Source organism: Meles meles, chromosome 12 (assembly GCF_922984935.1).
Source record: "Meles meles chromosome 12, mMelMel3.1 paternal haplotype, whole genome shotgun sequence".
NCBI lineage: Eukaryota > Metazoa > Chordata > Mammalia > Carnivora > Mustelidae > Meles > Meles meles.
This window is the reverse complement of record NC_060077.1, coordinates 74,655,709-74,680,023: the sequence shown is the minus strand read 5'-3', so window position 1 is coordinate 74,680,023 and position 24,315 is coordinate 74,655,709. Positions and strand designations below refer to the sequence as shown.

General features: G+C 37.1%; 1 protein-coding gene across 1 annotated transcript in view; it reads right to left on the bottom strand.

Annotated features, from left to right (window-relative positions):
* Window positions 1-24,315, bottom strand: part of DCC (DCC netrin 1 receptor) — a 1,182,017-nt gene that overhangs the window by 131,321 nt on the left and 1,026,381 nt on the right. Inside the window, exon 16 of the mRNA XM_046024141.1 lies at window positions 2,836-2,931. Coding sequence (XP_045880097.1) covers window positions 2,836-2,931 — 96 coding nt within the window. The remainder of the gene's footprint in view (window positions 1-2,835; window positions 2,932-24,315) is intronic.

Genomic DNA, 24,315 nt, shown 5'->3' with positions numbered 1-24,315 from the left:
TTTGCTAAAAGGAGAAGCCCATTCAGTTCCTAATAAGTATTTTGGTAAGAGCTCATGAATTTTCAGTTCACATACTAACATTCAAAACCAGCTTTTAAAAATAATAACATAATTTTACATCTGGATTATACTTCATTCAGACAGTGATAAAGCAGTTGAGAATAAGCAAAATCAAGCAACACACCTCCTTATTCTCCTGCCTTCTCCAGGCTCAGAATGTCTTGCTCTTGCAACAATAAGAACTAGAAAGCTCTACTGAACGAATAAAACTCTTGACACGCTCATTTGACCTGGTGAAACTTTCCTCCGCTCTCATACTAATATGCTCAGGATGGGATGAAGCTCCAGGGATGAGACCCACTAAAGAGCAGGCATTCGTGGAAATCATCATGGCCTGATACTTACTCCAGCCTGACACACTTATTGCCTCCGATTTTTTATTTACTTGATGCTGGCCTCTTCTAAGTCGGCTCATGGGAATACTTGCAGAACTCAGAGACAGAGAATGTCTTCTCTGTGGCACTATGACACATTTACTGATAGAATTTCTCCCAGAACCTTAACCTTTGATTCTGTTTATTTGTCCTTTGCTCTCTATGACATGTGGAAACAATAAACTAAGTCTGCCACATCCAGGGAAAGTGTATTCCTTCCCTTTAGAAAGGACTGGCTTTATTCACTCCTCTTCAATCTTGCCCTAGTGACTTCAGTAAGAAAATGCCTCACATGATTTCCAAATTTTGGTATCCATTCATTCCCCCAGACCCATTAGGATTAGAGTCCTAGCAGGGAAAAATAGTCTTATGGATCACTGGTGTTTTAGAAACCACTCTGGGAATGCCATATGCCAAGGATTAAAGAATGACAACCAACGTGAAGGCAGAAGTTAATGTCCCAAATGGTTCTTTGTGAGCAGCTTATCGTTGGTTCATGTAAACTCTATTTTTACTACCACTGCTTTATGCTCAAAATTGATTTTTTTTTTTTTGATCACCTGAGTATCCCTTCTTTGTGGGCTTTAGTTTTGGTACGACAGTAGTGTTTGAAAAGACTAGCCATAGTGTAATTTGTGTGGCCTGATCACAATCTCAAGGACACACTGATGAGCAAGTCCTCAACATCTTTTACCGCAGACAGGAAAGAGATGGCTTACTAGATACAAATTTTGGAAAGGACAAATACAGCTAAAGTGGCCTGCTATCTCCCAAAGAACTCTGCTACTGACGGAACAAGAGAATAAGGGGAAGTGAAAATTCTAGATGCCCTCCATCATGTTACCTCATGGTTTCCTATTCTGGACCTCCATATGCCTCATTTATTTAGAGATAATATGTTGGATAGTAGACATTCTCTCAGGGGATACTTCTTATTTGCCCTTTTCGAGAGACATGGGTCCCTTTGATAACACAATGAGGGAGCCATACTGTCTCCACAGATAAATGAATACATTGACACATACCCAGAATTTTGCATACCACTTTAGGCAGATTGTAGACCTTGAAAACAGCAACCAAATATTCAAGAAAAACTCTGGATCAACTTTGCCTCACAAAGAAAATCTGGCTGTATTCATCGTAGTGATGGTATATTTGGAAACCATCATGGGACAACTGGGAATTCACTTTACAACTGTGTATTCGCAAGATAGTCTAAGAATGGAGTTTGTGGGTTTGGAAAACAAACTGTACCAAGTTTACATAAATTTAAGTGGTAGCAGAAGTCATGGATCCCACTATTTATTCTACATTGATTTAGTCCTCCTTGTCAGGACTTCATACTCAGGCACCAAGTAGTTTTCCATGTTCTCTATGAAATTCTGCTCTCAGATCCTTTTTTCTCATTAAGGTGAAAGTAACTGATGAGTTAAATGAGCTCTGAGGCCTGTGGTTTTGAAAGGGGGCAGAATCAAAGAATTCATTAAAAAAATGGACCTTCTGGGTTTTGCTTTCAGACTTCAGACATAAGGCTATTGGGGATGGTTGTGTGACTTTCCAGTGACTCTGAACAGCACCCCAGGGGTGCTATTTATTCTATTTTTGAGTAAGCCCAGCCTTGGTCACAAATAGTCTCTGTAAAACTAAATAAATTAATAAATAACTATATAACAATGAACAATAAAATGTCCTGAATCTCACTCCTCTTACCCACTGCTTTCTGAGTTCCTTGGGCTCTTTTTCTCTCATGTGCTGCCTTTATGGTCCAACTCACATAAGAATTCCCAGAGGCGTAAAACTCTGGAGGGAGCCAGTCCTTTCCATGTCATAAGGCTCTGGATACTGTTGGGGTGACCTATAGGCCTCGCTCAGGAAAAGCCCACCCCCTCTGACTCAGACTAGTCCAAACCAGTCCCAGGAGGTAGGTCCTTCCTTGTCAGGTTAGATTGAAGGATCCTCTGTAGAGAGGCAAGTGGCCATTTGGGCATTGGGTGGCTTTTGCACAGAAACGTTCCTGCCTCACTGATTCGCAAGATGAGACAAGGTGCTCAACAGAATGAAGAGTGGTATTGGGCCACCAAAATATGAGCTACTGAGATAAGACAGAGAAGGAGAGATCTATAGTCTCTAAGTCCACATATTAATTTATAGAGGGACTTCCTCTCAATTTTGTAAACCAAGAAAAAAATGAACTGTGTGTGTATATGTATAGACACATATACACAAATACGTATGCACACATACACACTCAACACTCAGAACATGACTAAATACATTTTGTTTGTTTGTGTTTTTGGCTTTTTTCCGTTGTATTTTTTTTTTTATTTTTAATTTTTTTTTTTCCCACCGCAACTCAAACATTGGCTACCTCATCATAAGGTGATGAACTATTTCAGCTTACCTGTTATAGATCTGGTGGTAGCACTTTCATAAAGTGGAACTCCTTCTCCTGCATTGTTAAAAGCTTTTAGGGAGATTACGTAATGGGAGCTTGACTCTGGAGAAAAACAGAAAGAAAACAAACATGCTGACTTATTTAGTGTACTGAAATATCCAGGGTAAACATTTTCCTGTTTATGACCTAATATTTTCCTATTTATAACCTTAATAGGTTAATATAACCTATTAAGTAAGGTGCTTAGGAATGAACAAGTTTGATTCTGGCAGGAAGGGGGCAGTGGCGACAATACAGTTTGTAATCTTCCTAAATCTCCACATAAATAGAGACTGAGTGACTAGATAGACAACCACGAGCATTTGGACAATTGTAACAAAAGTAGATGATGAGTTACACTCTCAAACCCTGAAATACAATTGCATGTGGACAAACTACCAACAATCTTAGGACTTGTATGTTATCAGCATCTGTGTAGGAGAAATCAGAGAGAGGCATCAAACTTGAAAACAGGATAATTCTAAAATAACTATCAGCTAATGCTAGAAAATGCAACAGAACAATCTGAGGACGGTATATGTAAAACTCAAAACTACCCTGCAAAATCTCCTATCCAGGACAGAATTTACACAGGGGACAAACGGCTGGGAACAGACTTAAAATTTGAGCAGACAGAAGCAACAGAAATGAAGGGAAGAGAAAGCCCATACAAAATTTGAAGAGAGAAAATCATGAAAACTTGGAAAGCAAGCTGCTGTATAGTTTTTAGTGTGTACCAGGGGTTGGCCAAATTTTCTTGTAAAGGGCCCAGATCGCAAATATTTAGCTCTGCAGCCCACATTATTTCTGTCATGAACTCGCCTGCATTTGTTTGTTTGTTAAAAACTCTTCAAAAATGTAAAAACCATACTTGGTTCAGGGAGGTTCAAACAAAAATAGGACCTGGGCCAGCTGTAACCCCCCCACGCTACAGTTTGCTGAGCCCTCAGCTCTGGTCTAATGAAAACAACAGGAGAGGGAGCTCTGTATTTAGAAAAGCTATTTGAGCATCTAAGAATGTAGGGAAACAGGTCATGTGAAGGAAAGCAAGCAACAAAATCTGTTGAGGCTAAATGTCTTACAAAATATACTGAGGAGAATACCATCCCTATAGACAAACAGAGATAAAAAATATGCAAGGTAAGTAGATCAAACCTTTGAAATTTATTATTTCAAAACGAGGTAAACAACACTAAGAAAATTAAATGCCAGATATGCAAGAGTAATATAAATTAGAATTAGAAAACAAACAAACAAACAAACAAACTCAGAAATGAGGTAGTATAATTCAATACAGGCTATCTAAGTAAAAAAAAAATTTATTTTTTAAAATTAGAAAGAGTAAAAAGTAAAGAAAATAAAAGGAGTAACTAGAGGAACAAACAAGCACAAGGATAAACAAAACAAAAAGAAATCAAGAGAGAGTAAAAGAAAACTCGGGAGAGAGTGACGAATAGAAGAGAAAGAAGGTCTAACTGACAAGTAATAGTTCTCCTTGAGGAGGAAAACCAAAGAAAGGGAACAGAACAAATACTACAGAGTAATTCAAGACATTTTTGCTGAGTTAAAAAAAAATTCTTTTAGGTGTCTGGACAGAAAGAATATAGGAGTTGAAAGGCGGAAACTTAAATTATGATCTGGCTTTTGGACAGCCACATTTTATGCCAGAGGGAGCTGAGGTAATTTATTTGAGATACCCAAGGTAAGAAAATGGGATTCAAGGATTTTATAGTTAACAGAAGTTAGCTAAAATAAAAAGCGCACAGCCAAGCTGTTATCAACATTTAAGCAACCAAGGAGCATTTCTCCCGTGATCCTGAGAACTACTACTCACTGAGAAATGAGCTCCTCAATGACCAGGGAAGATAACCCAACAGCAAACTGATGAAAAAGGAATGTTAGGAACTAAGACTAAGTGAGATTTTGTCTTGTAATGACTATGTGGTCTTCTCTTGTAACTATCCTACGTCAAAAATAGAGCCTGGGGGTAGTGTGTATGTAAAAATTGTTTCAATAATTATTATGGATGGTGATACTATTATTATTGTTATTCTGAGACTAATGTAACATGGGATAAAGCAAATGGATAATCATGAGAAATAATAATTCTATCATCTCCTGTGTCCTTGAGAACCAGATTAGTGTAGATGAAAGAAACGTACTGATGTACAGTAGAAGAGGTATGTAAAGTCTTATGTTCTTATGATTTAATCAGAAAATCAGTTTCAACTCAAAAGGTTCTATCCACTGAAGAAGCCTAGAGACACTGTCAGTAAAAAGGACCCCTAATGCCCAGACTGGGATTTTGAAAAAAAAAAAAAAAAAAAATTTTTTTTTTTTTTTTTTTTTTTTTTTTTTGCATTACGAGAAACAAGGGTTTTTTGTAAAACTGGTCTGCGATAGGACACATATCAATTGATCCTAAAACATCTTGATGTAACCAGATAGAAAGGAAACAACCCAACACTAATAGGCTCACGTCGAATGGATTCAGGAATCAAATCGAAGAGGCTTCCACAGACCAAAGATGAAGACAATCTGAGTAAGAGTTGCAATGAGTTGAGACTCAGCAAATAAACATGAATGTATGAATTCATAAAGATATTTAAAAAAATAATAAAAGTGGGTCACTTCTGAGGTTGACAGAGAACCAAATCATTATCTTGAAAACCACCAGGTAAAAAATCAGACATTTATTATGTTTTTCCTAAATAAACTTTTCAACTGTGTAACCACACAGCATGTGAGGGGAACCCAACACTTATAAAATTCCAACTAGCAAGTGAAAACTCAATGATAGAATTCAAATATTACTATGTTGCAGCCCCAATGAACAAATGGACCTGGGTATTAAGCATTCATGATTGCTAAGATAAAACAGAGAAACCCTGGCATTATGTGTCTTCTTTTTAAATTTTTTTAAAATTTTCATTTTTTAATTAACATATAATCAATTATTAGCCCCAGGGGTTCAGGTCTGTGAATCACCAGGTTTACACACTTCACAGCACTCACCATAGCACATACCCTCCCCAATGTCCATAACCCAACCACCCTCTCCCTATCACGCTGCTCCCCCCACCCCCACCCCGCAACCCTCTGTTTTGTGAGGGCATTACGTGTCTTCTAAAGAAAGAACACACTCGTTCTAGAGTCTTCCCTAAGGATGGAAACTACTTAGTCTGATCCAAATGACAGTTCGCAGGAAATAGAGCAAAGAAAGAGTTCAAGGCCAACTTACAGTAATTCACTAAGCTATATATTTGTTGCTTGTAGTTTTCTGTATCTGTCTTTACTTTCCGATTTAAAAAGTTTTAAAAATGACTGGATTTATCTCCGACAGTGAATGTTCTTTGAAAATTGATTAGATGGCTTTTTTTTTTCATGAGATTTTATGTGACCCAAATATTAGCATTAGAGATATTGACATTCCAAACCACAATGACATGAGAGCCACAAAACAGCCAGAGGAATAAAATAAAATTATATTTAATGTTATCAGAGGGCTTCTATTAAGTGAATTGCTTCTGCTACAAGAGCAGATATTTCTTTATTAATTTTTGCTGTCAACCTAGTTTACCAATAAGAAAGTAATTGGTCTACAAGTGTTAAATGCTTTTGGAGCATATGTAAAAGACAGACCTCTATTGCCAGGTTACAATCATAATTCTGGGCAGAGAAAACAATGAACAACGAAAGACTACGTAAAATTAAGCAGTACTTGTGTAATACAACTTGTGAATGCTATGTGAGCTTAGAGGTCTGGAAAATTAGTGAGGGACTACGTCATCTGAGACTTCTTGGCAGATAAGGACTTAGTACAAGCGCTTGAAGATATGGGTAGGATTTAGAGATAAAAGTGATAGGGAGTAGAAAACAATATCAGGGAAATGATGTATGTCAAAAATATAGTTAGATGGGTCAGCAAAAATACTTCTGTACTAGGAAACATCCTTTATAGTTACTGTTTTGGAGACAAAGCCTGATTTCAAACATGATTTATCCATACAACTACAATGTAAACATTTGCATTAGGGTCAAGATCTATAAAATTGCCTTGCTGTGGGTCAAATTGCAGAGAACATCTATTTGCATTTATCTATGTATCTGTTTATCAAGGGAGTGAAAGAGAGGTCAGCAATTCCAAAACTCATGTGCTTGGGAACTAGGATTTCAATTTCTATTTGATTTGGTTTGGTTTTACTTTTTAAATCTGAAGGAGAGAGAAGAAGAGAAAGGAAGAGAGATAGGAAGAGAGAGAGAGAGAGAGGGAGAGATTTAGTAACGGCGTATGAGAGGATGCTGGACAGTAATTCCTCTAAGTAATTCACCTAAGGAATGGAGCCACCAGTCCAAGATGTTATTAGCATATGGAAGGCAGTCTTCTAGGCTATCAGCATATGGAAGGCAAGCCACAAATCTGTAAACTCAGATTCCTATATACACAAACGCATGCAAATCTACACATAATCATGGAAAAATAAATGATGAAGTCTGAGCTTCCTTAGTCAACATGTCAACCATAAGATCAACAGCAACCAAATTAGACACTATACTAAGGAAGTAAGGATGGTGCAATAAAATAATAAAGCAGGTCTCATTTATGCGAAGTGATTAAATATGATTGTTTCATGCTGACTTCTCTGTTTGGAATTCATAGTGAAGACTGACTTGATCAGAGGTTCTTCACTTCTGCTCAGAGTTAGGAGCTGGAGCTCACAGATAGCATGGTCTATGAGACATTGACTTCATGCCTTCACCTCTGTCCACCACTCGCAGCTGCCCAGCGTATACCTCCTTAGAAAACATGCTCTGAAAGCCTCTGCAACATTTGTGCACTATTGGTTTTCTGTCTTTTGGAGTGCATATTATTTCTCATTTAAGAGGAAAAGAATGTGTCTTAACTGGTTCATTTTCATTTTACTACTACGAATTTTTATTTCAATCTGAATTTTAACAACACGTGTGCCTCATCTAGCTGCTATCTGCCTCCCAAGCAGTATTTATAATTTCTTAATCTCTCTCCCATAGTAACTGTGAGATAAATGTCATTTTAATACTGACGCTTGCTTACAAGTCTCTGATGGCCTGAGTAATGGCAGCTTCTTCCACGTGATGGCTAGCCATGCTATAGGATAGGCTAGCAAGGACTCTGGAGTTTTAGAATTTCTTAGCTATTGGATTAATGAGTTACACAAATTGCTAAATTCCACAGATCCCAACTATGCTGTGCACACCCTAGGGGAGACCTAGCTTTAATTTAAATAAAATGTGGTAATGGCTTAGCCTTGGGAAAGGGAAACAGATTTGCAATGGAGTTGTAACTGGTGTAAGAATATCGCTCAGAGCTCATGGTCCTGGAGATGATTTGGTCTGGTTTTCTCCTGTTTTTGGTTAGTAATTTAAGGGTCAGGTAAGTTCACTGACTTTTCTAAAGGAACATAGAGCTACCAAGGAAACAAAAGACCGAGGTCAAAGCCACAATTGTTTTGTCTACCTCCCTCTCCCCTTTTTATGGAAAAAACAAACAAACAAAGAAACAAAAATCAAACAAACAAAAAACCCCCCTTTCCTTTATGTTCTTCATACTCTACCCTCTCATTAACATCTTTTGAGCTTCCCCTGGCCTCTGTACAGTGCTTTTGTCAAATGCATCTGAATCTCCTAAGAAAGCAACAGGAATATTGCATGCCCTCACAGAGCCTGCAGTAATGAATCAACCTGAACAATAATAACAAAAATATCACTCAGTTATTGGTTAATAGTGGACAGTGGGCTGTTATGTTTTGATCCCCTTTTATATTGTGATATTGGCCTCTTGTTTGTGTGTTGAGGGGGAGAGAGGCTGGGAGCAACCGAGCGGTTTTCTCCCTGTACAAAAGGAGAGTGTCATTTATGGGCTCACCACTAGAGAGCAATGTGGAGCTATTTTCCTGCACATGCTCAGAGCTCAAACTTTAAAACCGGTGAATTACAAAAGAATTGCCTGGAATTGCTCCCTCTGTAGAAGAATCAAAGAGTTAAGCACATTTAATATCATAATGAATTCCAAATGAATTAATCATTAATTATGGTCAGACTCCATTGTTCAGGAATACACTTAATGACAGTTACGACAGCAAATTTATTTTTTGGATTTACTGAAATGATGCAGACACATTGCTTGAAAATGTACCAGTAGCCTCTGGAAAACAAAGTATAGCAGTATTTTTTTTGTTTGAATTCACTGTGATCAAATCACACTGAAATAACTTGGATTTTGATAGATGTCTATGGGAATTATTTTTAATTATGGATATTCTGAGTGATTCCACAGGTTTCAAATTATTGATCAGGTTTTCATCACTATTTTGCCAACCTTTCTCACAGAATACATTGGATTGGGATAAGGGAGGTTGAAAAAAGTACTTAATAACTCTCTGAGCCTCTAAAACACATGGCTCCTGGCAAGTATCTCTTTTATGACCAGGAAGAAAAAAAGGAATAAATGCATATTCACTGATTATGGGGGCTGTAAAGACAAGGGATGGGCAATAGAGAGGCTTCTTGGTTCTCCTTCCCCCAAAACTTGGTAGGTGAGAGACCCATTATTCTAAGAGCTTTTGTTGAGGTTTTCTTGAAGCTAGTGAGATGAATGGCTCTCTGGGGTGAAGAGAGTGAATCAAAAGACCTGTGGAAAGTTCCTCAGGGACTAAACCAACATGTCTTACTTGGTAACAAAAGCGGTGAGAAGAACATCATTATTTTTAATTAATATTTGGTGTGAATTAAACGCCACTGGCATGTGCCAGATTGACAACCTGTAGTCCTTTACTCATTACAGATTATGTACTTCACTCAGTGGCCCCCCTCCAAGCTAAGAGCTTGTCAGGGCTCAGTCTCCATGTCCCTGCATCTTTTGCCCTTCCCATTAGCACTGCCAACCAGTCAATTAGAGAAAATTAGAGTGGTAGCTGTTTTCCTAATGTGGAAGCCTGCTCGTTACGGGGAACCAGGGCTACATGCACACAGAGTCCAGGCCAACCGGATGGCTGTCAGATGGTAAATGTCATTGGACACCTCTGACCCCACTGGACCTAAACCATTTAATTAAGTGTAATGGGTGTATAGCAAATAGATCTAATTGCATTGATCTCCTAAAAGGATGAGTAATTCGTATTTGAGAAAGATGTCATTTATATAATACATTCAATATTCAATTCTATTTCATTGCATATACGTCTTTGCAAATTTAATTAATAGCTAATCTAACTAGCACCCTTATGAAGCTTTTGCTTTGTTTCATTTTACTTTTCCTTTGCCAAAGAATGGTCACATAATAACATGGCTTGCTCACTAACCAGTCTTTATAGGTCCCAGAGACTTGGCTAGTCTGTGTGAGTATTTGAATTACGGGTTTCTTGTTATTGTTGCTGTTGTTTTGTTTTGTTTTTACCTACCAAGGTCTATCACCAACCAGGAGAGAAGTCAGGTAAAAATAAACCTTATAAGAGATGTTTTAGTGCTTGGCAGATAGAAGATGCTTAACAAATATTTGTTAAATTGATGAATGTATGAGACCCAACAAGGCTATATTACTTACTGAAGTTTAAACAGCAAGCCCCTAATCAATCTGAATGCAGAATTCAGATTTCTTGATCCCAAATTGCACTTTCTGATACTTGTAGGCTCATGAAAAACTTCCATTGAGATTGTACAACATTTCCCCTTCTCACCTGCAAATTCACATTTAACTATTCTCGATCCATTCATCTGTTTATTCACTTATCAATCATCATTGAACATCTTCTGTGTGTAAGAATTGGTTTTACGTTTTCGAGGGCATCTAAAAATTAAGGGGGAAAAACCCTTTGTTTGCCTTGATGAGTCTCCCAGTTTTATTGGGAAACAACTGACATAGATTATCGTACAAGTTGAAGGCATACAGCATGATGATTTGACATACCTACTGAGAAATGATTATAATAGGTTCAGCTAACACCCATCTTCTCATGTAGATACAATAAAAAAGGAAAAGAAAATCTCCTTGTGATGAGAACTGTTAGGATTTATTCTCTTAACAACTTTCTTATACATCCTACAGCAGCACTAGCTTTAGTCATCGTGTGATATGTAACATCCCTAGTATGTATTTATCCTATAACTGGACATTTATACCTTTGGACCATCTTCCTCCAACTCCCCCTCCCTCTCCTTCTTCTGGTGACCACAAGTCTGATCTCTTTTTTATAAGTTCTTTTTTTTTTTTAAGGTTCCACTATAAATAAGATCATATGGCATTTGTCTTCTTCACACTTATTGCACTTAGCATAATACCTCAAGGTCCATCCATGTTGTTGCAGATGGTAGAATTTCCTCATTTTTAACGGATGAATAATATGACTGTGTGTATACACACACTCTCTCTCTCCCTCTCTCTCTCTCTCACACACATACACACGCACATAAGCAATATGGTACAGATGCTTTATCCATTCATCCGTTGATGGACACTTAGATTATTTCCATGTCTTGGCTATGGTAAATAATGTTGTGAACATGGGGGCACAGATCTTTTTAAATTAGTGTTTGCATTGCTTTTGGATATATTACAGAAGTGGGATTGCTAGATCATATGTTAATTCTATTTTTAATGTTTTGAGGATCCTCCATACTGTTTTCCGTGGTGGCTGCATCCATTTGCAATCCCACCAGCAGAACAGAAGTTTTCCCTTTTCTCCACATCCATGCCAGCTTTTGTTATCTCTTATCTTTTTGATACTGGCCATTTGGTGAATCTTTTAATGAAGAAGCTGTGTTGGAAGTTTTAAAAAAAATCAGAGTAAAGTGATCTAGAATCATAGGGAGGCTTTGTGGAGAAGACAGCAGTTTTGCTGAACTTTTGGTGAAAAAAGGTTGAGAAGCAAGAGTGGAATAAAGTGCAAGCTCATAGTGGTCATAGCATCACACAAACTAGGATCAAAGCGTGAAGACAGTGACAATTTGTCCTCCTCCCAGTACTAACACTTACTGGATGTCTCATTAGGCCCTTTCTTAACTAACTCACATCCCTCATTTTATGTAATCCATAACTTAATCCAGTGTCTGACATAGAGTAAGTACTCAATAAATATTTGTTGAATGGCTGAATAATTTTCCCCCTTTTGTAAGGACATGAAGAATTTTTAATACCAAAGTTCTTATCCTCTGTACTACTTGCTTCTTACTGAATAAGAAGTGGAGAGTGGAGAATATTTTCTGCACATTTTGAGTTGGGACTTTAGGGATGTTAAATCCACAGAACTATGTGATTCAGGAAAGATGAAAAAGAGGTTGAAAGTGGTTATGTCTCAGAAGCTATTGTAATTGTGCAGGTAAAAATCACAAGGGCCTGGACTAGACTGGACTAGTACAAATGAAGAACAAAAGGTGGGTGTGAATAATATAATTTCTAGATATGCTTTGAGGGACAATGGGGAAAGGGAAAAATTAAAAATGACCTTTGATTTTGAATCTAGTAGTGAGATGAACTTATTGCTGGGACTCGGAAGTCAAGAGGGAGAGAAAAAATTCTGTTTCTGGCTTATTTGGTATAGAGAGGAAGTGGCATCACAGATAAAACAGACTGGCTATGCTGAGCTTCAGTCCTGGTGTAAGAATTGTATATGTGTAAACTGTGTTATGGTAGAATCTCACTTTAAGCCTTGGGAAGGCAGTGCATGTCGCTTCAAAGTCCTCTCCCAAATAATTGCTTTCCTATTTTTTCCCCCTCCAAATTAACTCATTGTCTTGGGGTTTGTAGGCTCAGACTAGAGATTATCTCCTTAGAGTGATGATCACCAAGGCTCTACCCTGGTGAGTGCTACCACATTTACACCGTATCTTCCATCACATTTAGGAAAAGCAAGCTCTTTCATGTGTATGGAGCTTTGATTTTAAAAACAATTTTCTAATCAAGTAGCTCAACAATACCACAAATAAGCATTTCCATTTTATAAATGGAGAGACTAAGGTCTCATTGTAATCATTTAAGCCAGAGAAGATACAGGAAGAGCTGAGTGCCTTATGTATACTTAGGTTTGCTCCTCAATCGTGCCCAGACAAGAAGGTCTGGGGCTTTCTCTGACCTTTCTGCAGAGCAGCCTTTGGTTACCAATGAAGAATAAACCTTCTTCGCCGGCTTCAGTTAATGCAGTTAGTGAGGTGCACTTTGGCAGAGAGCACTCAGAGTTGGAAAAAACGATAGAGTAAATGTTTAGATTACGAAGCACTACAAAGAGCTCACAAATGGAGGACTTAGTGAAATTTCTCAACGAAGCTTCACATTAGCAAATTTCCAGAGACAACATAACCAAACATACACAAGTTTTTCCTCTTGTATTCATATTTCTTGAGGAAAAACAAAATGAATTAGATAAAAGACAAGGTATTACTGTTGTACGACCGATCACCGAAGGACTTAATAAAAAACACCAACACTGTTCATTTAGTTAAGTCAAAGAAACAAATCATTACTTTGGTTTAAAAAGTCAAACTGACTCCCTCACAGAAAGAAAAAAAAATAAAATACATTCAAGTCTTTTGGTTAGGAAGGGAAAGAGAGAGCACATCTTTCCCTTTTACAAATGCATGCCATTCCTTCCTCTCTTCCTACTTTCTTTCTCCTTTGTCTTTACTTCCTGGGCTTCTGACTCTCCTGACTCATTCCTTTGATTTCCTGGGCGGGGGGGGGGGGGGGGTGAAGGCAACAAGGGAGTAGAAAAGGACAGAAAACAGAAGATATGAAGAGAGAGAATAACAAGCATATGAATACATAAGTCCTGGGGAAAGAGAACAGATGCTACTGTAATGCCTCGAATTCTAGTTTATGGGCACTTGGTGTACTAGATACCAACCTTGCCAGGCTTTATTATGCTTATCTTCACAGGAACCCTGAGAAGTGGGTACAATGATTTGTCCCCCCTCCAGAGATGAGAATGTTCAGGTTTAGAGATGGTCACAGGACTCATTAAGAAGCAGTGCCTGGATTCAAATCAGGTCTGTCCTACTGTCTGTCCTTGGGCCATTGCAAGATAAAGACTGAGTAAGACATCAGGGGAAAGAGGCCCCAGAGAGTTTGCACTCTCTTTGAAATAGAAAAGTAGAAATAAAGACACAAACAGAAGTAATTTGGGGACTTCACCATGCATGTGCCTGAAGCTATGTGTGTGTATGTGTGTGTACATGTATGTGTATCAAAGTAGCCTGCTCAATCTGTCAGGTTCTATATTCACTCAAGTTCTTGCCTTCATCTGGACAATGTCTTTTGTTACTTGAACGCTGACCTTTAATTAGCCAGTATGCGAAACAGATGACACTCAAACACTCAAGTCATGCAGCTTACATGCATCTATGGGTGCTTTTAGTTACAACCATTGTTATCATTTCTCCGTGTACTGTTGCTTCTTCTTGCTTCATTGTCTTTAGGCTAAGCCCCATTTAAGGTAACACATGAAGTACTATAAAACAGCATTCTCCCATGGCACTTTCTTTGATGATGTAGATGTTCCCTACCATGCTAGCCAGTATGGTAGCTACTAGTCATACCTGGCCTTTGAGCACTGAAGATGGGAGTAAGAGACTGAGGAACTGATTTTTTTTTTTCATTTATTTAATTTTGATTAAGTTTAAGGAGCCATTCGTGGCTATTGTCTTCCAGGTTGGACAACATACTTATGTAAAAGCTCGGTTTACCTTTTTCTCCCATGACGTTGCCATGGTTGCTAGAGGCATGTGGACAATGTTAACAGCAAATGGAGCAGATTCACTGTGAGGGTCTCTGCTGCTATTTTTCTCTTAGAATATGAAATAACACTCCCTATACATGCTATGATTTTATAGCCTGTTCCAAGCTTTAATTTAATAGGCTGCATGCATATATCACACTTGAAGGTAAACTGAAAGCATCTGCCTTGTATATGATTCAGTATCTTATATTCATCTTAGTTAATTTCTATGCCTATGGTACTGAGGTTGACACAAATGAGGAAACTTTCAAGTACTCGTAGTTGTTGGTTCTGTGCTCCAAAACGGGGAGTTGTTGCTCATTTAATTATATACTCAACTCAAGAAAATACGACCAGCTGGAAAATAACTTTGTTAATAATAGAAAGGAACATTAAATTAATGATAATTCTAAGGTAACTGTAAAATTGAACTCATTTTTAACCTCGTGCTTTAATAAAACATGAAGGAATAAAGTCAGAATAATTAGGTAAGAATCAAGACCTGGGAAAAATCATAGCTACCAATGATAAATGGCACAGGAACAAGATTTAGACCGTTTGATCAAAAACAAATACAGCTTCTGACCCAAGTTCCCAAGGAAATCAACTAGCATTGTAATTACCCAGTTGGATTGTCTTGGGATGAGTGGGTAGGAGAGGAAGAGAAAAAAAAATTAGACAAAATCAAATGGACTAAAAATGAGCTGATCCATGAGTCAACTAAATGTCAGCATTAGTGGTAATATTCAGTGCATGTATGGGAAAAGTGGAAAATGCTGTCAATGTAAGGAAGCCACTGAAATACAAAACAAAATAGACTCTTTGGTCCCAGCAAACTATACTGAGTTATAATATTACTGATATATGTTTGGATTATAATTGACAGGTTTGTATATGGTTTTTTTAAATGGACCTTACTTGTAATATAGCTGAATGAATGGAAAATTCTGCTGAAAGACTGTCGGCAAAGGGAAACAGTGAATAGCTACCTATCCAGTTACACAGAGATACACATGTGGGTAACCTTGGCCTGTCTTTGGCATCGTGCTTAATGAGAGAGACCCAAGAAGAGGGTAACTAGCTACAGGAGAACATTAAGACACATAAACTCCAAAGGGGCTACCAACCTAGAACCCTCCTGGGTATGACCTTACTGAATTCACAGGGCCCCTGACTGTCATGGAGAACCACTGAGCTCTTAAGAGTCAAGGATCAAAAGGACAGAGTTCTTCCTTCCAGGCCAGATTTTACCCTCTAAGGGTGAAAACTCAGTGAGAATTCAGAGTGGTAAGGCTATGGTCCTGGGATTAAACACACCTGAGTTTCATATGGGTTTGACTATTTAGAAAATGCACACATATTCTTGACTGATTTTCTAAGCTCTGTCTTTGTTGCTATTGTTGTTTTTTAAACTGTTAGTGTGAACTGTATTCTCTTTATTTAAGTAAGATACATATTACTGATACTGTATTTTAAAATTACTAGTCACTGGTCAACATTTAATCAATGGTATTTGTCTTATTATTATGACCTATATCAAATGCCACCTCTTATAATTGCTCATTATATATTTAATTAAAACTTGTTCACTTTTTTGGGGGAGGATCCTAACTTTCTCTTTGATGCCTATTCTCTCTCCTAAAAACCTGCAAGAACCATCACTCTGGTGTAACTGGGCAAAAACATTGTTTCACCACTTCTATGCCTATGCAAAAACAATGAGGATGGACACTCATCTGACTCTGTAGATTACAAAAAGAAATACAATTGTGCTCCCAGGACTGACCACTTTTTCTCCTTCTGATACTCACCAGCCCCATTTCCTTTGAAGAGTATGGACTGGGATTATATTTTAGACCAGAAGACCTAACCCTGGGGCGATTTAAAAGGCAAGAGATGTCTCTGGTGTTTGCTACTGGCTATCTGAATATATCATTTACAGGTGAAACAAACTTAAAAAAAGCTGCAAATCCAAGGATAATCTCACTATATTTAGATTTTGTTTTAATTCATCTGAAATATTGGTTTGTAATTTGTTATTCATTTTATTTACAAGATTTCTCCTTGAATCATTGTTCTTTGGTATGTTAAGTCAAATCAACTATTAACAAATTTCTGTCAATGAAGAAACTCAAAAGATGGGCTGTACTTTCTGAAAGCATTTTCCAACAGAGACTTCTAAAAGACACTGTCAACAACATCAATGAGAAAATGTTTAAAATCTTAAGGAATCAGTTCAGATAGAGAATCACTCATTTGTTTCTATATATTTTATTCTGTTGGCTAAACATCATAATATGCTCACTGTGTGCTTCTATCCATGGTACACTGCTGAAAGGAATATTCTTATTTTTATGTTATATTTATGTCAACACATTACATTCATAAGATTTAATGCATTGAGGAAAAGGCAAAGATCAAATTTTAAAATATTATAAAAATGTAATAAAGGATTCAGATTTCAAGAGAATGCCCTAATTATTTTGTTGTTCATGAATTTTACTTTATTGAGTATTACTTGAAATAGGAGGGCTATCAACAAAGACTAAGATTTTTTCCTTTGTAAGTGTAAGCAGTTTTCCCTGCACTGTAATTATTATAAGATAATTTGGCTCAAAGATAAAATAATAAAGTAGGGAAGTATAATTGGAGAGAGATATTCAATAGTGCAGTAGTAGTTTCAAAGATGAATCAAGAAATATTTAAAAAAATTTTCAGTGATGAATGTTAACATTAATCATTCATGTCTTTTCCAGGATTCAAGATGATGAATACAGTATAAATTGCATTTGTAAATATACAAATACATTGTGTTAGGGTACAGATCAAGCTGTTATCATTAAGAAAGACCAAAATACAGCATCTTAAGGAAAGCAGAAATAACAGTCTACAAGTGAGCAGAGCAAGGCTGGTCCTGTGAGTTGGCCACTCTCTGTGACTTCCATCTCTAATTGCAGGTCATCACCCAGCTAGCAAAAAAAGAAAGGGGTCTGAATGCCCACATGTGTGCATGCATTCTGTGAGGGGACAAAGTCTGAGCATGGCGCTGTCATATCTACTTTTCTACATTAACCAGTACTTAGTCATGCAGCCATATCCACACCTGTAGAGAAGGTCAGACGTGAAACTCACCTTTGGCTAGGTGACCAAATGTCTTGCTAAAATCAGGTAGATGGGGCTACTACTAAAGTTGCTGCCTTTGGATGAAGTTAGAAGAGACAATCCATGGAGAGTTCTTTCCAAAAGAGAAAGAGGAAATCACCAGGATGATTCAGAATGGCAGTAATTATCAGTTCTCCCTCCTTTAATACACACATCACCCGTAAGAGAAGAACATCCTTATTCACCTTGAAGGCAGGAGCCATTTTTCTCTGGTTTTATACCCTTGGTGCCTACCAAAGTTTCTGGCATGTAGTAAGCACTTAAAAACTATTTGTTGCATGAAATTTAATGGCTAATTGAAGTAAATTTAAAGGTAAAAATTGATCCTCAAAAAGATTAAATATCTTTGCCAAGGTCAAACAGCTTACATCCAGTAGAGTCAGGATTCAACCTAAATCTATTTGAAGTTTCTCTCCTAAGCAATTTTCCTGTAAAAAAGTTCTGTGATAAAACAAGCCATCTGCTTGAGGGAAGCTCTTCCTCCATAAACTGAAATATAAAATCTGTAATGACTACAGCTTTGTCAGCAAAGGATTTGTTGTACTTCTTTGTGGAATGTGAAAGATACTCATGTTGGTCTCATAAATTTCCTAAGCAATCACCCAGTGTTCTCTCAGCCTTTTTGATGTCAGGAGGGTCTGTGGTTGACTGATTTTCAAATGAATAATTCTAACAAGTAGGCTCATTTCTAATGTGCTGCATTTTTGCTTATGATTATAAATAGTAATGTTAACATCTGATTAATGGCTGTTTTAACAAATGCTCAATAGTAGAACACTCACGTATTCCTGGTCTCATCCTTTACCCATCAACTATAATGATTTCTGAACTGATCCCTTCAAAAACCATTAAATCTGGTAATGGACTAACTGGGCTCCCATCCATGGTTTTAAGTATTAACGCTCACTCAAAATGAAAAGTTTGCTGCTTTTTCTTTATCCTTGAAGGTAGAATTCAGAGAGAGTGTGCTGAATATTTAGCATAGGACAAAATTTCCAACAGTTTATGAAACACTGTTGTGAGGGTATGTGTGTGTGTGTGTACTCATGTGTGTACTCATATGAGGAGAGCTGCATAATTGTTCAAAGACTATGTTTAACATTTACAAGTTGGAAAGTTATGATACAATATATGTGGGAAAAGAGGTTGGTAAATGCGAAACCTGGAAAAATAGAGATGTCATGACCTTATTTGCATGTATATGAGAAAGAGAGAGTAAAAGACAACTTGAACAAATATAAAAATATTTCCCCCCAAATTATTGTACTTATGTGGAAATGTTTCATTAAAGTTGGGATTTTTTAATTCTCCAAGTTACTTTGCATTTTGTAATAGGGCAGATATAGTCAGTGCTCATGATTGTCAATATTCTGTGTCAAGTTGACTGGCCACAAGGTGCTCAGATTAAACATCATTTCTGGATGTGTATGTGTGTGAGTGTGTGTGTTTTCACCTGAAATGCTGGACTGAGCAAAACATATTATTCTCTGCAATGTATGTTGGCATCATCCAATCCATTGAAGGCCTGGATAGAACAAATGTAGAGGAAAGAGGAATTCATCCTCCTTCTTTTTCCTGCTTCGCTAATTTAGAGTTGACATTTGAGCTCCTCTTTTCCTACCATCAGACTAGGATTTACAGCATTGGCTGCCCTAATTCTCAGGCCTTTGAACTTGGGCTGAATTCTATCACTAGCCCGCCAACCTTCCTGGGTCTCTAGCTTGTGTGCATGTATGAATGCATTTAGATGTGTGTATGTGCATGCGTTATATATAACATAAGTCTCCTATTGATTCCATTTCTCTAAAAGCCCTGACAATAGAGAGTTCTCTTTCTGCCCATTCTCCAGTTTTTTCTTAGTCAGAAAATCCATGAACATGTGCTGTGTCAAAGTTTTGGCACAATAAAGATTACATTTCCCAGTCAAACATGAAGCCATGTTCTCATGAGAAAATGGGGATAATTTTTCTTTAAATACGAAGCAAAAAAAAAAGAAAAAAGAGGGACTTAATATAAAAATATATGTAAAGTGGATTTATATATTTTATTTCTTCAATCTTCAAATAACCGCAAGAAACCTGCATTTGTTTTTATTTGGCATGTGGAAATTGAGGCTTAGAAAAACTCTATTATTTGTCAATGTTCTTCCAGATTATAAAAAAAAAGGGCCAGATTCTAAATTAAGTCTTTGATTCCAAGCTTACTGTTCCTTCTATTCAGTCATAATAGGCAATATTGCTTCTCTCTTTGGCACTTGATATATGTTGATAGAATTGCTGATTTACAGCATTAAACTCTAAGCACACTAATGCTCCAATAACTCTATCTAATTAGCTGAATAGACCTATCCAAGTAATTTTATTTTGCTGTTATTATAATGTTAATGATCTTGAACAATTTATTTATTATGATTTTTGTACCTCTAAATGTATCTTGCTGATAATAACCAATTTTTGTCTGTTCATTGACTCTTAGGGAACCAAGCAAGGCGCTGGAGGCCCGTACTTCCATATGAGGCAATTTATTTTTAGAGAAAACAAATTGTTTTACTTACAGATTACTTTACAGGCCATTATTATTCAATTCAATATATATTTTAAATAGAATACAAATTACATATATTCTCTCCATATTACTCTAGAACTTCAGTTGGATTGGCTCCATTTGCTAAATATTTTTCAAAGCTGTACTTGACTTTCACAAGATAGCTTGTGGAAGATACTTCACCTGATGTAAAATGGTTGAGTGGTTAAGAAATGCTTTGAGTCGGGCGCCTGGGTGGCTCAGTGGTTTAAGCCGCTGCCTTCGGCTCAGGTCATGATCTCGGGGTCCTGGGATCAAGTCCCGCATCGGGCTCTCTGCTCGGCAGGGAGCCTGCTTCCCTCTCACTCTCTCTGCCTGCCTCTCTGCCTACTTGTGATCTCTGTCTGTCAAATAAATAAATAAAATCTTAAAAAAAAAAAAAAAAGAAATGCTTTGAGTCAAGTGGTTTGAGTCCTAGTTCTGTCACTTATGTACTAAGAAATGTGGTGCAAGTCATTTAAGCCTTCTTTGACTCAGTTTAACTTTATCTATGGAGTTAACCCATCTGTAAGGTGGCATCATTCAGAGCACCCTTCTCCTGGATTTATTTTGAGGATCTAGTGAAGCAGGGCAATAAAATATAATACTAAGTGTTCAATAAATGCCTTTCTTTGCCATTATTATGGGCTGTGAAAGCCTTCTATTATTTCTAAGGCACATATTAAAGGAGTTTCCTAAGGGTTTAATATATAGCAGCATAAACAATATGTTTGTTTTATTGAATATTATTAGCATCCATTACCCCCTTTGTTTTCTCCTCAAGGTCTATTAATAATATAGAGTTTATAGAAAATAAGAGTATCATCTTCGCATAAAAAACATTTTCAAATGTTTACAGGCATAAGCTATTCAGAAAAGAGAAAAAAAATCTTAAACCAAATTAGGTTCCTGAAGGCACATGAGACTTGTTTCAAAAATAACCTTGTCCTGTACCACACAGGCGGACAGTTTTCTCCTCCCACACTTGTTCTTGTGAAGGCCTGGAGTGCTTGTTATGCTCATTTGACAGATTGGGGAAACCAGGACACAAAGTCTAAGTAATCTGACCAAGAACAGACAAATCGCTGTGATGTATGCACCCGTATTTTGGAACCTAAAAACACCTCCCACAGCCATTCAGACAAGGAAAGCCCCAAGAAGGAAAATGGGTTTTTTTCACCCCAGCATTGTCAAGAGAAGGGATTTCATATTACTTGTCATCAAAAAATTTTAAAATATATTCCATTTGGCAATACATGCATCCATGCTTTTGGTTTTTGAGTGTTATCAAACACATATCCCACAGTTGTGGTCCCAATAATAGTCTCTAAAATTTCATAGCAAATTCAAAGAATAAAAGATGGCATGCCACTAATATAAGAGACGTGAGAAAAACAGAAAGTAATAATTAAGAATGGAATTATTACAATTGTGAGATAACATCATAGTAAAGGCCATCGATAGGATTGAGGTCAAGCATAAGAAGAAAATTATCACCTTTCTGCCCCATTCCTACAACCTCTCCATTAAATAAATACGGTTTTGTCCAGTAATTTTATAGTGTTCTCCGATTTCTGTTCAGAAACGATGAACTGACGTGTAAAATTGGTGAATTAGATTACCACAAAGATAGATCATTTACTTTTAATCTGGTGGATATAATTCCTGGCTCTGACTTTAGTTATTTAGAATAATTTGATTTCTTTGTTGTGAATATGCTCTGCTTTTACCTAGGGAAAAAAAAAAAAAAACAAAGAAAACCAAAACCCAAACAAAGCCCCCTGTACAGTAGTCACTCTATTCCTCCCAAGTGTTTCCTTTGTCTCTTCCCAAGAAACAAAGGCCTTGCCTTATCACAGAGAAGGTAGACAGGGACAAATGCAAGGTCTGTATTCAGTTTCCAGTTTGCTTCTAGACATTAGCATTAGAGGTGTGGCTGACCAGCCAGAAGAACACAATTCCTTTGGATAACGAGGTAATATTCCCTTGAGTACAAAGAGAGAAACATCCATTTTATGCATCTCATGCCTCCATGAAGAATCTTTATACACCATTTCCTGCCACTCTAATGCTTTCTTTTGCCAGTAACATTGCCTTTTGTGTTGAGTTCTTTCTTAACTTTTCATTATTATTACTATTTTTTAAAAGATTTTATTTATTTATTTGACAGACAGAGATCACAAGGAGGCAGAGAGGCAGAGAGAGTTGAGGAAGCAGGCTCCCCGCTGAGCAGAGAGTCCGAAGTGGGGCTCGATCCTTGGACCCTGGGATCATGACCTGAGCTGAAGGCAGAAGCTTTAACCCACTGAGCCACCCAGGCACCCCTACTATTTGTTTTAATACTGACCATGCTACTTTAGAAAATAATTAAGGCATGATTCAGAAATTTAAAAAAAAAAAAAAGGAGGAGGTTAAGAAAAAACAATGAAAATAGAGAGTTACCTTTTTTTTTAAATTGTTCTCTTAGGGCTGTGTAACAGTGTATACAAACTTGGTGACTTAAGTTTAGAAATCTATTCTCTCACAGTTCTGAGGGCTAGATGTCCAGAACACATCTGTAGAAGGAGCCTGCATGTAGGGCCACATACACTGGAGGCACAAAGGAAAATCCTTCCTTGCCTTTTCCAGCTTCTCATAGCTGCCAGCATTTCTCCTGGCCCCACTGTCCTGGTCTCTGCATCTGCCTTTACATGACCTTCTCTTCTCTTAGTGCCTCTCGTCTCTGTGTCTCTTATAAGGACATGTCCTTGAACTTAGGGCCCTCCTAATAATCCAGGCGAATCTTATACAGAACTCCTTAACTTAATTACATCTGCAAAAACTCCTTTTCCAAAGAAGGTTGAAAATGCCCTTTTTCTTATTTATAGGTTCTGGGGGTTAGGAGGTGGACATATTTTTGGTGGGGTTCCTATTCAAACCATTATACCTCATATAGAAGTATAGGTAAGAAATCAATAACTTCTAAAATTCTAAAATAACTTCTGCTAATTTTTAAGAAAGCTATGTTGACATTACTTAAATGGTTCTAGAAAAAAATGACCCCTTGGCTCATAACATCATGACTTCTCAGAAATACTCTAGGCCACCAGCACACATATTTAATCCCTCCTAATGAAGGAAGTGGTTTACACAAGATGTTTATGGGGTTGAAAGCCTTGTTGTAGTTCTGCTTTACATACTGTTTACAAAAACTAACATACAATAGCACAGTGGAAATACAATGCAACTTGCTATGTTTTCTTTTAATGATTTATTTCTGAACAGTATGGCCATTTTTTCTTCTTACTCTAAGGAGATAGTAAAATGCTTAGCTCTGAGAACAAGCCATTCTTACTGAATGAGTATAATTTAAAAGAACATATATTTCCAAGTATGATTAAAATGTTTTTCTAAAATTTGGGCTGTGTATAACCAATGGTACCTCCCAAAGGCACTGTTGATTAAATAAAATATGAAAGTAATTTTTATATTGGATATTTATCTGATTACTTGATTAACTGATTAATATGTTTCAGGATAGATATTGTTAGAAATAATACATATTTTTTCTATTAGTATCCTTAATTTGTTAATTTATTGGTACCAGTCACATGACTGTGACTATATGTCTTATCTTCCACGTTTGTCCAATGGAATACTGATCAATAAAACTCATGCACCCACACCCACGCATGCAGAATACCTGACAAACATAAACATCTTTAGATGCATTATCTAATGAACGGATTTGCCACTTTTAAAATATGGATTTCTTTAAACTCTTAACTATATAAATCTTAATTATCTAAACCCAACTATCTGCCCCATATCCTGCTCTCCTCCCTATCATCACCCTCAAAACAATTAAGTGTCCAGACACAGTCCTGAGAAAGGTAACAAGACTTATATCATCACTAGACACTAGGATACAGGGAGGAAGCCAGTATATAATGTGAGGATGGCAGGAAGTCAGGTGCCACTCAACTGTATATTGAGTCAG